Here is a 14673-nt window from a genome sequence, read left to right on the forward strand (position 1 = left end):
CAATTCATCAATACTACAATAACTTGGACATATCATTGGCCAACATATTCTAACAGTGTAAATTGTTTCAATCCCACACAGTTACATCCATACTTTCATGCGGATGGGTCCTAGGATTACTAGTTTGACCACTAGTCCAGAATTTGTTCTGTGTAGTAAAGATATTAGTCTTCCCTGTATGCAGAACTTCCTGTGGACTAGAGGAAAACATCAGAATTTTTGTAATCCCTCTGGCAGCTATCCTCTGTATATCCCTCCAGTGCAGCTGAAGATATAAATTTGTGCCCTGAGAGAGAAGGGGTGCAGTGATAAAATAGGTGAGTATATACAATGATTAGTTACAGAGTTATAACTCCCCCCCAACTCTCACTATCTATACTATTTGTGTGTGCTGTGTGCAGAATCTCCAGTGTACAGTATTTATATGAGATGCAGCTTTACACTGTTCTCTCCAGCTTCCTGCTTGTAAGAATCATCAAGAAGAAACCTATCACAAGCAGGAGGCAGGGTGATGCTGCATCATATAGGATATCCTGAGACTCTGGAGTTAGGACACAGGATTCCTCTGTTTATGACCTATCACTTGCTGCACTGAGATGTGGCTTGAAGCAGAGCAAGTGTAGTGTGATGAGACGTCTCCTCCTCTGTGGTATACTGCAGAGGAGCTGAAGATAGAGGCATAATGGAAAATATAGGCTGTATCAGGGGAAGAAGGAGCCAGGATGGCAGACAACCCCTAAATATCACATCAAGTAAAAATGATATACCCAAGGGGGACACGTGGGTATATGCCAGGAGTTTCTCTCAAAGAGGTTTAATTAAACTGACAAATATTCTGCTAAAAATGATTAAAACCTTACGTACATAATTTCTAATCAGCTGTCTATGTGATTTTTTTCATTCTTACACATACAAAGGATTTTTTGTTGCTTTTATACTATTTCCATGTTACACCATACAGTTAATTGAAAAAAAATGTAAATTTTGCAGTATATTCGAAAGTATGGAAAGTTCTCATAACCTCAGGCCTGATAGTACTGCATCGCCAGGAGTGGGGCAGAGTATAAAGGGGTTATCTACCGTCATAATATGAATGGTCTACTTTTACAATAGGCCATCAATTTTGACATGGACATGGCTGCAGTAACACGTAACTGCTGCTATGAAAGACGCTGAGTGAGCACTATAGCTCCCAACAATGCCAGAAGTCACAGTCAAGTAAAACCAGCTGATCTGTGGGGGTCCCGATATTTTAGACCCTATTTTAGACATCACCACAAACGGCACAGTATCAGTGAGCTGTATACATTGTATTGTATACGGTGCCATGTAGACAAGAAAGGGTTACAATCCTCAACTTACATAACCCTTGTGCCGATAATGCGCTCACTGTGATGTAAGACCGTCCCATTTATCATCCGTGATTTCTTGTAAAACTACCGAGGGTTTGCCTAAACCAGACAAGGCCTTTTCACTTTAACATTGGCAATGCATTAACTTGTAGCTGCAAATAGTGTGAAAGCTAGCAGGCCATAAAACCTTATTAGAGGCAGCGAGCGGCCCGCTGCAGTCTACACAGCTAATGATCCTTCCAGTTTAAGGGCGCATGTATAATCGGAGAAGCATTTAGCAGCGTAGAACCTAATTGGTTTTTTAAGCAGTGTGAACACATTGCTTTATCCTTTAAAAACTGGGGATATAAGGACAGAAAGGGAATGAAAACTCGCTGGGAGGAAAAACACCCTAATGAATATGCAGCAAAAGGTCTCTAAAACGGGTGCACAGTTTTGTTTGTTTTAGGTCACAATATAACGTATTATATGGTATTATATGGTATCCTTAAAGGGGCTCTATCAGCAAAATCATGCTGATAGAGCCCCACATATGCGTGAATAGCCTTTAAAAAGGCTATTCAGGCACCGCTAAAGTTATATTAAACTACCCTCCAGTTTTAAAATAATACCCTAAAAAAGAATGTTATCTACTTATGCATCGTGCACGCTGGGCGGGCATTCAGGGTGCGCCGTCTTCGTCATCCACGCCTACTCTTCCTCCGATGTCCTCGGGTCCGATCCTCCTCCGGCGCTCGCGAACTGACATTGATTAAAAAAAATGGCCTGGGCGCATGTGCAGTAGCATGCGGCTTCTACTATGGCTACTGCGCAGGCGCTCAGGCCATTTTTTAAAATCAATGTCAGTTTACGAGCGCCGGAGGGAGACGGGACCCAAGGACATCGGAGGAAGAGGAGGCGTGGATGAAGAAGACGACACACCCTGAATGCCCGCCCAGCGTGCACGATCACATTCTTTTTTAGGGTATTATTTTAAAACGGGGGGGGGGGGGGGGGGAGGGGGGGGTAGTTTAATATAATATTTATGGTGCCTGAATAGCCTTTTTAAAGGATATTCACGCATATGTGGGGCTCTATCAGCATGATTTTGCTGATAGAGCCCCTTTAAAGTATGTATCATAAATGGTTGATAAGAGTCGGTAGAACTTGCCCCTATCTGTCAGAAGAACGGGTATGACTTCTCCCCCATTTCGCACACAAAAGAGGAGGATGGCTCTCTTCTAACAGAACGTAGGAGTTGCTGATATACTGTCTGTATTTCACAGAGTTGTGGATTCTGAGTTGGGGCTAGATTTGGGTGGAATCAGAGTCTGATGGGCCAGGGGCTGGACCTCCGCTGATCTTTATCTGATGACATATCCTAAGGATAAGTCATCAATTAAAGAGTCCCAGAAAACTCCTTAAGGTTGAGGCCCCACATGGCAAAAACAGTGAAGCACATTGCAGAAAAATACACGCCACAAAGGCGCTGCAATTTTCAATACCCATTGCAAATTTGGAAATCACAGCATGTCAATTATACCTATGGAAGCGCTGGCGGTTTCCCTATACGTATAATGGAAGCAGAAAGTCCGTAGCGGAAACCTCTGCAGGCTTTCTGTGAAAGACTCTGCAGGAAAAACTGTGATGTGTTGCTACTCAGCGTTCAGGTCTGTGTATGCATTGGCAGAAAGGAAGAAAAGAGTCTCCAGCCTGCGCACAGTGAAAGAAAAGGAGGAGCGGTCTCCCAGAGAGGAAGATAGGTAAGTATGATAGGGTGGGCTTAGTTAGTTAGTTGGGAAGGGATAGTAGTGGGCGGGATAGCTAGGGAGATAGGGAGAGACTGTAACAAAATGAGAGAGGATGGGGGGTAGTGGGAGGGAGGTAGTGTTGGAAGCTACAAAGGAAGCTACACCAAGTAAACAAATGCAGAAGATATCAGGAGCTCCAACAGACACCAAGAAATCACTCAAAACACTGCTAAAGGTCGGGGTGCACTTATTAACTCAATAATAGCACTAATGGACCTTTAAAAAAAAAAAAAGGGGGGGGGGGGGTTGCCAGGAAAACCACTTTAGGCTGCATTCACACAGAGTAACGTTGGCGTTTTTTTGTGCTTATTTTGGCACATAGCGCCGCGTTTGCGCCGTTCAACGCGACCGCAAAATAGCGCGGTGCAAACGCGGCGCTATGTGCCAAAATAAGCACAAAAAACGCCAACGTTACTCTGTGTGAATGCAGCCTTAAATGAATCCTGATCAGTAATTTGATACCCGGATCCTATACATATAAGCTTACATTACCAGCCTGTGTTGTAGAGATCTGTAAAATCCACAGAAGTCCCATTATGTGTTCCCATTGACTGCATAGCTTTATCCGGGGGTGTAGAAGCTGTAGTAACACCCGGGCACCGGCACGTATGGAGACAGCAAAGGCTCTTTGCAACATAAGAAAACACCTGTACTATAAACGCCCATAGGCAGGGGCCCTGTTACAGATTTTACATTGGGGCCCAGAAGTCTTGGCTCCTGCTCATAGGACGACAAGTGGTGTAAAGAGCTTCAACCACAATACTAAGAAATGTATCTAAGTTAATGTAAGGGGCGTACAGGATGAATTTTCTTCTTTTAAGGCAGTTCATAGTTTATTCTGTATACTTACAGGGTTGGGGCATTCTATAGCTGCCCTATTACTGCAGTACAGTGATCTGCCGCATAAACTGATAGCTGGCTGCACCTTGTATTTAGATGGGCTCACGTTGTAGTACCCCTCCCCTCCCCCGGGTCACTTATGTACTCAGCTTTCCAGTCTAGCAGATTGGATGAAGGGAAGTTCTGCTGACTGACCACCTATCGGGGAGGTGAACCATTACATACCATATGTAACCATTACAGCATGTACAATGTAACGGCGTCTGTTCTGATGACAGAATATATAAATTTATGGAATGGACTGGGAAATACAGAAGTGGTGACATTCTCTGGAGCAGTCGAGTAGCAGCGGACACAGAATGGGATGACTGTCCGTATCTTTGCCAAGAACTGCCCACACTTGTCACAATGTAGAAGTTGGCTTTCTGTTATTTTAAGTATTCAGTGACACCACAGATACGACCACTGCCCTTATACCCAACAGTACGGAGAAACCAAGCTATGATCCATGTAACTTCTGCTGCACATTGGGGGAAAATTAGCATTTTGACTATTTTGTGCTTTTCTAGTTGTGTGCGGTCTATTTCCAGGCACTTTACTTACTAAAAATGAGTAAGACGTGATAGATTTTGTGCAAATTCATCTTTAGAGTAAATTGTGATTTAACTGCTGTCAGATATCCCCCCCCCCCTCCCCACATACAGAGTCCCAACAAGGACTTTTGTGCCTCTGCTATGAGCTTGACGTCTATAGCATATCCCGAATCCGCTTGATTTTTTTTGGTGGTCACGGCCCAGTTGAACTGCGCGTGGACAAGGCCGGTAAAATATCTCTTCATAAAACTTGAGCTGTTTGTAATTTGCACCAGACGACAATCAAAATAGCAAAATATCTGTTAGCGGAAACCACAGGCTGGAGATTTCCAATCTGAAAGTGACAGAATAAATATATGGTGTGCACATTATGTCAGGAAATTACCTTGTTTATGACAAGCACAATATCACCTTCTCTGATTGTCAATTCGTCTTCATTGAGCGCCTCGTACGGGAAGAGAACTTTACAATATTCCTTGGCTGCAAAACAAAAAAAGCAACAAGATTTATTCAGCATCAGTAATCGCTATGCAAATGGCGGGATGTTATCGGAGACGCCGCAGAAGCCAATAACTCTATGCATGAATATCCAGTCCAGTATTATAAATCTGCCGCCAGGCATACAATGTAGCATGCTATGATAACATGCCTCATGATGAGACGTTACTTAGGGCACCCTGGCTCCATATACCATGTCCACAGGCCGGCCTGGTCTCATGACTGGTTCAGTAACAGGCTATGTAGGGGAGAAGCCACAAACACTTTATTGTTCGGGTTATATCAGTTCTAGACATTGGCAGGCTGAATACAAAAAGCATCAGGGCATGGCTGTATACTATAGCTCAGTTTAGGCTTACCACATTGCCACATTTATACATTGGAACAACTTCATTCTATTCAGGTGCAGGCTAGCGATCAGTGCGGGTCCTGGAGACATAGTTATAGGGGTTCAGAAGCAGCAGATGCTACTGGGCCCCTAAAGGTCTCTCTTCCATATGAAAGATATCACTATTCTCAATCACACACAGTAGACACACATATTGCATTGGGTAGCAGACCTATGTAATAAGGTCATATTCACACAACAATGAATAACGGCCAACCCATGACTCTCTATGGACGCTCACATGTCCATTTCTGTGATGGACCGTTTTTCATGGCCGTCAAAAAACTAACATGCTGTATCTTTGTCCGTGTGGCAAAGTGAACAGACCTTAAAGACATTAAAAACCAACTATCACACGGCCCTTATACTTGTCATGTGAATAAGCTCATTTAACAGCCTTGAGCTTTTTTTGTTGCAGCACGCTACATGGGGTCTAAGCCTTAGGCCAGGGCCCCATGGGAGGACCAGCAGCAAAAAAGCGTCGTGGGAAAAATCGTGGCAGCAATACATCGCGGTTCTTTACACAGCACTATAGACAGAAAGTTTGCGGAGTTTAGCTCTGTAGACTTTCTGTAACAATTATATCTATGGGGAAATCGCTGGTGTTTCCATAGGTATAATTGACATGCTGTCATTTCCAAAATCACACCAATTTTGAAAATCGCGGTGTGTCTGCCCCGCGGTTTTTACCGCAAAGTGGGCATGGGATTGGCTAGAATGCCATTTACTTTGCCCTTACTGTAAAACAAAACGATTTTTACTGCAGCATTTGCACCGTGGGCAAATCGTGTTGCTTCTGTCCCATGGAGCCCTGGCCTTAGGCTGAGGCCCCACGATGCGGTAACACGACTTATTCTGTTGCGGTATTTTGAGCCAAGTCTAGGTAAGGCTACAAAAGGATTGGGAAATATAGAGGAAGCTCTTATACTTCTACCTTCTGCTCAATCCACTCCTGGCTTTGGCTCAAAAAAATCGCAGCAAAATCTGCAACAAAAAAAGCTGCGTTTCTGCAATGTGGGACCTCAGCCTTAGGATGTTAAAACTGGGATAACATGGAAGTCATTCATGTTGTAGGGGAAATGTAATAGGGCAGGGCAGCCATTCAGAAAACTAGCCATTTACCCTATTAATATTATAAATGTGAAAGTTTGTGGGTTTGTGTGTTTGGATGTTTGCATGTTCGGATGTTTGTTCCTCAATCACGGAAAAACGGCTCCACCGATTTGGCTAAAATTTTCCACAAACATAGTCACTACACCCGATTGCGCAATAGCCTACTTTTCGTCACAATAGCGCACATACGTTTGTGCCAGGACCCCCACATAACCCAAACTCACACCACCATCTCTGCAATCTCACACACTTTGGACCATAGCAAGCCCCAAAATTCATATTGCCCTCTACAGCCTCGCCCCTAACCCCACACAATCTCATATACAGATACTTTACCACTTTGCCCCTCACCTTAACGATACTCCAGGAGGTTCTCTTTAACGCTCCGGAGCAGCCATGTTTGCCAACCCCCACCACTCTGACAATCCGCGACACCGCCCACCCATGTCAATACCCCTAGGCGGTCTAATAAATGCAAAAAAAAAGTTTAAAAAAAAATATAAAAAAATAAATAAAAAGGATTAAAAATTCAAATCACCCCCCTTTCCCTAGAACACATATAAAAGTAGTTAAAAACTGTGAAACACATACATGTTAGGTATCCATGCGTCCGAAATCGCCCGCTCTACAAAGTTATACATATATTTTTCCTGTTCGGCAAACGCCATAGCGGCAAAAATGGTCAAAAGTGCCAAACCGACATTTTTTCACTGTTTTGATTCTGAAAAAAATTTGAATACAAAGTGATCAAAGCAATAACATTTCCCGAAAATGGTAGAACTACAAAGTACACCCGGTCCCGCAAAAAAAAGACGCCCTCTACATCCCCGTACACGCACGTATAAAAAAGTTACGGCTGTCGGAATATGGCGACTTTTCAAAAAATAATTTTTTAAAACAGTTTTGGATTTTTTTTAAGGGGTCAAAATGTAAATACAACCATATAAATTTGGTATCCCCGGAATCGTAACAAAACAGAGAATACAGGGGACATGTCATTTTGGTTGCACAGTGAACGCCGTAAAACCAAAGCCCGTAAGAAAGTCGCAGAAATGCATTTTTTCTTCAAATTCACCCCATTCAGAATTTTTTCCCTGCTTCCCAGTACATTATATAGAATAAATAATGGTGGCATCACAAAGAAAAATTTGTCCCAGGAAAAATTAACACCTCATATGGCTCTGGGAGCAGAGAAATAAAAAAGTTATGGGGTTTAGAAGGAGGGGAGTCAAAAACGAAAATCAAAAAATGCCATCGACGGGAAGGGGTTAACTTCAAATACTTCTGTCCCAAAGTCACTATGTAAAGTTTCTCACAACACCGTATATATAGCAGCTCAAATACAATTTAACTTCAACACAAAAGTCTCACGTATTCTCTGAATTACAGCAAAAACAAGATACAAAGTTACATTTCATATCCCATACCTTATACACACTACGAAAACCTTACCCGCGCCTGTATATACCCACTTCTACAATCACCGTAGATGAAGTCGCGGGTACCAGCTAGTGTTGTATAAGGATGATATCAGTGCCCAGTCGCTTTTACAGAATGGCAACACCTGTAGAGGGTGTGCTGCTTAAAGGGGTTGTCCCATCACAAGGATCCTATCTATACTGCTAGTTTATGTGGATTTAAGACTTTTCCTAGATGCATTGCTTTATCAAAACTGCTTAGTTTGGCCGCTATCTTAATTTATTCACGTCATTGTTTACACTCAGTTTCTATGGCCCTTGGGATTATCTGCTCATTTGTCAAGTGATGTAGCTGCCTGCTCCCATGAGGAAGGGAGGGGCTGGGAGCAGCTCTGAGCTGTTTGTGTCTGATAAGTAGCGAAGCTTCTCAGATAGGGGAGGTGAGAGCTCCGGGATTTCTGAGCTCTTATCAGTCGGTTTAATTGAATTTGGCTGATAAGGGCTGAGATAGGGAGTCCGTTACCTCTGTATGTAATGCAAACTGACTCAAATCCAGCTCTGCTACATCAGCTTCACACTGCGGTAATTCATTTACAACCAATCCCGTGCAAGTGAAACCCCGCCCACCAATGTGCGGAGAAAAGCAGGAAGTGAAGAGAGCACAACAGCCTGCAGGTTAGTGAAAAAGCATCATGGGAATACCCCTTTAAAGGCAATCTATCAGCTACCACATCAACTCCACAGTAAAGACAGCATTCTATGGGGCACTTACAGACAAAATCTGTTTCGGCTGTCAATGCTGCCCATCGCCACCTATGCATCACCCCTTCAGATAAGAGCCAGGGTCACATCTACCTGTGTGAAATCTTGTACATGCAAGTACAGAGCGCCACAGTCATGTCACTGACTCTGGGGGCAGCAGTATGAAATATCTGAAAGGGTAGGGGGGCAACATCAACAGCTGAAAATGGATGAACCGCCACACGCAGCCATGCCCCTGGTGCACCAAGAAGCATATTCGCAGAAAGATAATGACCAAACGTTTGCTGTAAACCTTACATAGAGCTTTACAGATTTTATATAAATCCTAAGTAAAGGGAGTTATATCCTGTACCAAGATTACTACATAAAATCTACATTTGGGTTGTTTAGAACTAACTGAAGGTTCATCCTAAATTCTACTAATCCCGACAGTCACAGCGTGTAAACACCTGCAGGCCAAACATACGTGCTGTGAACATACATGTGATTTCATCTAGGCCACACACACACTGACACCTGACTACAGTTGGCCCGCCCTCCAAAGTATCATATACAACTATTTATTGGGTTTCCTATAAGATTTGACAAGTTTCCATAAGCCAGCGGCAGGGATGATACAGAACAATACTGGATGACACCAAGTATAAAACCCTATAAATAGGATGGCAAACCGGTTCTGTGAGCAGAATTGTGCAATGGGCAGAGACTAGACTGAAGATCCCAAAATATATATCAGTACAGGAGGATGAAGCAGGAGACACAATCTTCTAGTCTGGACCAGCAAGAAAAGCTTGAAAGGGAAGGGCATTTATAGGCTGAATAAGGTGGAGATCCATCCGGTCACGCAGTATAATAAGACAGTGGAGCTCGCCAAGTGTGATGTTCTCTTCAAGAAAAGTCATTCATGCCAAGTCTAACCTCTGGGTGTGAAGCTTTTAGTAAAATTATTGTAGTTGAAATGATGGCCATTACTGTCAAAGTCAAATACTGTAGTTCTCTGCTAAAACTATTGGAATATCTTACACTTAACTCTAAGGTGCAACTCCCAAACTTACATCTTATTTTATTTTTTTGCTATTGTGTTGGGGTGACTGGTTAACATTTTGTGATATACTTAAAAGGGTGGTCCAGTGTGTGTGTGTCTATCTATCTATTATATATACTGTATATATATATATATATATATATATATATATATATATATATATATATATATATACACACACACACAGTCCAGTCATATTAATGTGAGCACCGCCTACTTTTGACGTCACCATTAAATAACCAATCGCAGAAGGCGCGTGTCATCAGCCATCTGGGTGCACTCCTCATTGTGGAAGGCACGATGGATCAACACGAGTATGCATCTATCCTTGCGGACCATGTTCACCCCTACATGCCAATTGTTTTTCCTTAGGATGATGGCATCTACCAGCAAGACAATGCGACGTGTCATAAAGCTCGCAGTGTACGTGCGTGGTTCGAGGAGCACCAGGATGAGTTTACTGTACTCCCTTGGCCAACAAATTCCCTGGACTTGAACCCAATCGAGAATCTGTGGGACCACCTCGATCGGGTTGTTCGCACCATGGAAGCTCAACCGCGTAACCTAGCGCAGCTGGCCCAGGCACTGGAGTCGGCATGGCTCAATATCCCAGTGACCATCATCACAACATCCCCTCTCTTCCTGCACGTCTCGCAGCGGTCCGCTCTGCCAAAGGGGGTTATTCTGGTGGTGACAGGTAGTCGCATTAATGTGAATGGACTGTGTATATACTTTAAAAAAAAACAAAAACAAAACATACTCACCTGTCCCTGTTGCTCTCCTTGCTTAGTTAAAAAAAAGAACACGTATCTTGGACAACCTCTTTATTTAACCGAACTACTTTTAATAGACAACAGGCTGTAAAGTTCCCACCAGCGGCGCTCTAGGCATTGCCAGGGACAGTCTATCCCATACACCTGTACTCAATGCAGCCCTACATACTAGCAGTACAAATGTCTATGGATTTTCCTTCGTAACAGTTCAGTTAGAAAGTTGAATTTTACAGCCTGTTTTCTAATAAAAGTTAGATAGGTTATGTATATTACAAAATTGTAAAATACGAAGGCCGCTTCCTACAAGCAGAGAGTGGGTGCAGTTGTCCTTCCCTTCCTTCTCTATCATTGGGAAATAAATAGTACTGCAATTTCAGCTTTTTCAAACCAGGGAGAGAAGGGTGTAGAAACCAAAAGAAACCTAAAGAACTAAAAAATCTGCAAAAGCGGAAGAAATGACATTTACAAATAGCAGCAGGAATGTTTCTACAAAAAAGGATAGCATAGCAAATGATAGTTATTATACAGCAATCCACTCTAAAATGTTATTTCTCATCAGTTCAGGGCTCTCTCCATCCTAAGCCTGTGCCTGGCTATATAGACTGTGCCCCTGCCGTGAATGTATATACGGGCAGATGCCATGGATAAACCTTCTTCCATCAGCTATTCATTGTGGTGCGTGCCCTTTCTAAGACTGAAAGTCATTGCCCTGAGGTTTCCTGGTAGAATAAAGCATATGGTTCACTTAGTATGCCATACTGATCCACTTAGACTACGGTTTTATCATTCCTGCCACCTATTTGTGTGAGTGGAGCCTTCACAGGGATACAGGCAACACGGCGGAAGGTCTACAGCAGGGAAGTATGTGTGCTAAGGACAGTGTCATGCAAAAAGGTGCATAGAATATATCACAACTATATTATATATTCCTCTAAATACATGGCAAATTGTGCAGGACAGTTTACAGCCTGGAAATGGTAAAGCGTGCACTATATAGTTTACAATATTATATATATATATATATATATATCCTATTAATATTATAAATGTGAAAGTTTGTGGGTTTGTGAGTTTGGATGTTCGGATGTTTGTTCCTCAATCACGCAAAACCCGCTTGACCAATTTGGCTGAAAGTTTCCACAAACATAGTTAATACACCCGATTGCGCAATAGGCTACTTTTCGTCACAATAGCGCACATACGTTTGTGCCAGGACCCCCACAAAACCCAAACTCACACCACCATCTCTGCAATCTCACACACTTTGGACCATAGCAAGCCACAAAATTCATATTGCCTTCTACAGCCTCGCCCCTAACCCCACACAATCTCATATACATATACTTTACCACTTTGCCCCTCACCTTAACGATACTCCAGGAGGCGCTCTATAACGCTCCGGAGCAGCCATGTTTGCCGACCCCCACCGCTCTGACAATCCGCGACACCGCCCACCCATGTCAATACCCCTAGGCGGTCTAATAAATGCAAAAAAAAAAGTTTAAAAAAAAGTTAAAAAAAAATATAAAAACAAATAAAAAGGATTAAAAATTCAAATCACCCCCCTTTCCCTAGAACACATATAAAAGTAGTTAAAAACTGTGAAACACATACATGTTAGGTATCCCCGCGTCCGAAATCACCCGCTCTACAAAGCTATACAAATATTTTTCCTGTTCGGTAAACGCCGTAGCGGGAAAAATGGTCAAAAGTGCCAAACCGCCGTTTTTTTCACTGTTTTGATTCTGATAAAAATTTGAATAAAAAGTGATCAAAGCAATAACATTTCCCAAAAATGGTAGAACTACAAAGTACACCCGGTCCCGCAAAAAAAGACGCCCTATGCATCCCTGTACACGCACGTATAAAAAAGCTCCGGCTGTCGGAATATGGCGACTTTTTAAAAAAAAATTTTTTAACATAGTTTTGGATTTTTTTAAGGGGTCAAAATGTAAATAAAACCATATAAATTTGGTATCCCCGGAATCGTAACGAAACACAGAATACAGGGGACATGTCATTTTGGTTGCACAGTGAACGCCGTAAAACCAAAGCCCGTAAGAAAGTCGCAGAAATGCATTTTTTCTTCAAATCCACCCCATTCTGAATTTTTCCCTGCTTCCCAGTACATTATATAGAATAAATAATGGTGGCATCATGAAGAAAAATTTGTCCCAGAAAAATTAAGACCTCATATGGCTCTGAGAGCGGAGAAATAAAAAAGTTATGGGGTTTAGAAGGAGGGGAGTCAAAAACTAAAAACCAAAATCACAAAAATGCCATCGGCGGGAAAGGGTTAACTTCAAATACTTCTGTCCCAAAGTCACTATGTAAAGTTTCTCACAACACCGTATAGCAGCTCAAATACAAAGTAACTTCAACACAAAAGCCTCACGTATTCTCTGAATTACAGCAAAAACAAGATACAAAGTTACATTTCATATCCCAGACCTTATACACAGTACGAAAACCTTACCCGCGCCTGTATATACCCACTTCTACAATCACCGCAGACGAAGTCGCGGGTACCAGCTAGTGTATATATATATATATATATATATATATACAGTCCTATGAAAAAGTTTGGGCACCCCTATTAATCTTAATCATTTTTAGTTCTAAATATTTTGGTATTTGCAACAGCCATTTCAGTTTGATATATCTAATAACTGATGGACACAGTAATATTTCAGGATTGAAATGAGGTTTATTGTACTAACAGAAAATGCGCAATATGCATTAAACCAAAATTTGACCGATGCAAAAGTATGGGCACCTCAACAGAAAAGTGACATTAATATTTAGTACATCCTCCTTTTGCAAAGATAACAGCCTCTAGTCGCTTCCTGTAGATTTTAATCAGTTCCTGGATCCTGGATAAAGGTATTTTGGACAAACAATTCAAGTTCAGTTAAGTTAGATGGTCGCCGAGCATGGACAGCCCGCTTCAAATCATCCCACAGATGTTCAATGATATTCAGGTCTGGGGACTGGGATGGCCATTCCAGAACATTGTAATTGTTCCTCTGCATGAATGCCTGAGGATTTGGAGCGGTGTTTTGGATCATTGTCTTGCTGAAATATCCATCCCCGGCGTAACTTCAACTTCGTCACTGATTCTTGAACATTATTCTCAAGAATCTGCTGATACTGAGTGGAATCCATGCGACTCTCAACTTTAACAAGATTCCCGATGCCGGCATTGGCCACACAGCCCCAAAGCATGATGGAACCTCCACCAAATTTTACAGTGGGTAGCATGTGTTTTTCTTGGAATGCTGTTTCTTTTTGGACGCCATGCATAACGCCTTTTTTTATAACCAAACAACTCAATTTTTGTTTCCAAAATGAAGCTGCCTTGTCCAAATGTGCTTTTTCATACCTCAGGCAACTCTATTTGTGGCGTACGTGCAGAAACGGCTTCTTTCTCATCACTCTCCCATACAGCTTCTATTTGTGCAAAGTGCGCTGTATAGTTGACCGATGCACAGTGACACCATCTGCAGCAAGATGATGCTGCAGCTCTTTGGAGGTGGTCTGTGGATTGTCCTTGACTGTTCTCACCATTCTTCTTCTCTGCCTTTCTGATATTTTTCTTGGCCTGCCACTTCTGGGCTTAACAAGAACTGTCCCTGTGGTCTTCCATTTCCTTACTATGTTCCTCACAGTGGAAACTGACAGGTTAAATCTCTGAGACAACTTTTTGTATCCTTCCCCTGAACAACTATGTTGAACAATCTTTGTTTTCAGATCATTTGAGAGTTGTTTTGAGTAGCCCATGATGCCACTCTTCAGAGGAGATTCAAATAGGAGATCAACTTGCAATTGGCCACCTTAAATACCTTTTCTTATGATTGGATACATCTGGCTATGAAGTTCAAAGCTCACTGAGGTTACAAAACCAATTTTGTGCTTCAGTAAGTCAGTAAAAAGTAGTTAGGAGAATTCAAATCAATAAAATGATAAGGGTGCCCATACTTTTGCATCGGTCAAATTTTGGTTTAATGCATATTGCACATTTTCTGTTAGTACAATAAACCTCATTTCAATCCTGAAATATTACTGTGTCCATCAGTTATTAGATATATCAAACTGAAATGG

General features: G+C 42.2%; 1 protein-coding gene across 1 annotated transcript in view; it reads right to left on the bottom strand.

Annotated features, from left to right (window-relative positions):
- Positions 1-14673, bottom strand: part of SH3KBP1 (SH3 domain containing kinase binding protein 1) — a 283844-nt gene that overhangs the window by 47134 nt on the left and 222037 nt on the right. The window contains exon 8 of the mRNA XM_075263613.1: positions 4961-5055. Within this exon, the coding sequence (XP_075119714.1) occupies positions 4961-5055 (95 nt within the window). The remainder of the gene's footprint in view (positions 1-4960; positions 5056-14673) is intronic.

This window comes from Leptodactylus fuscus, chromosome 2 (genome assembly GCF_031893055.1).
Source record: "Leptodactylus fuscus isolate aLepFus1 chromosome 2, aLepFus1.hap2, whole genome shotgun sequence".
Lineage (NCBI taxonomy): Eukaryota > Metazoa > Chordata > Amphibia > Anura > Leptodactylidae > Leptodactylus > Leptodactylus fuscus.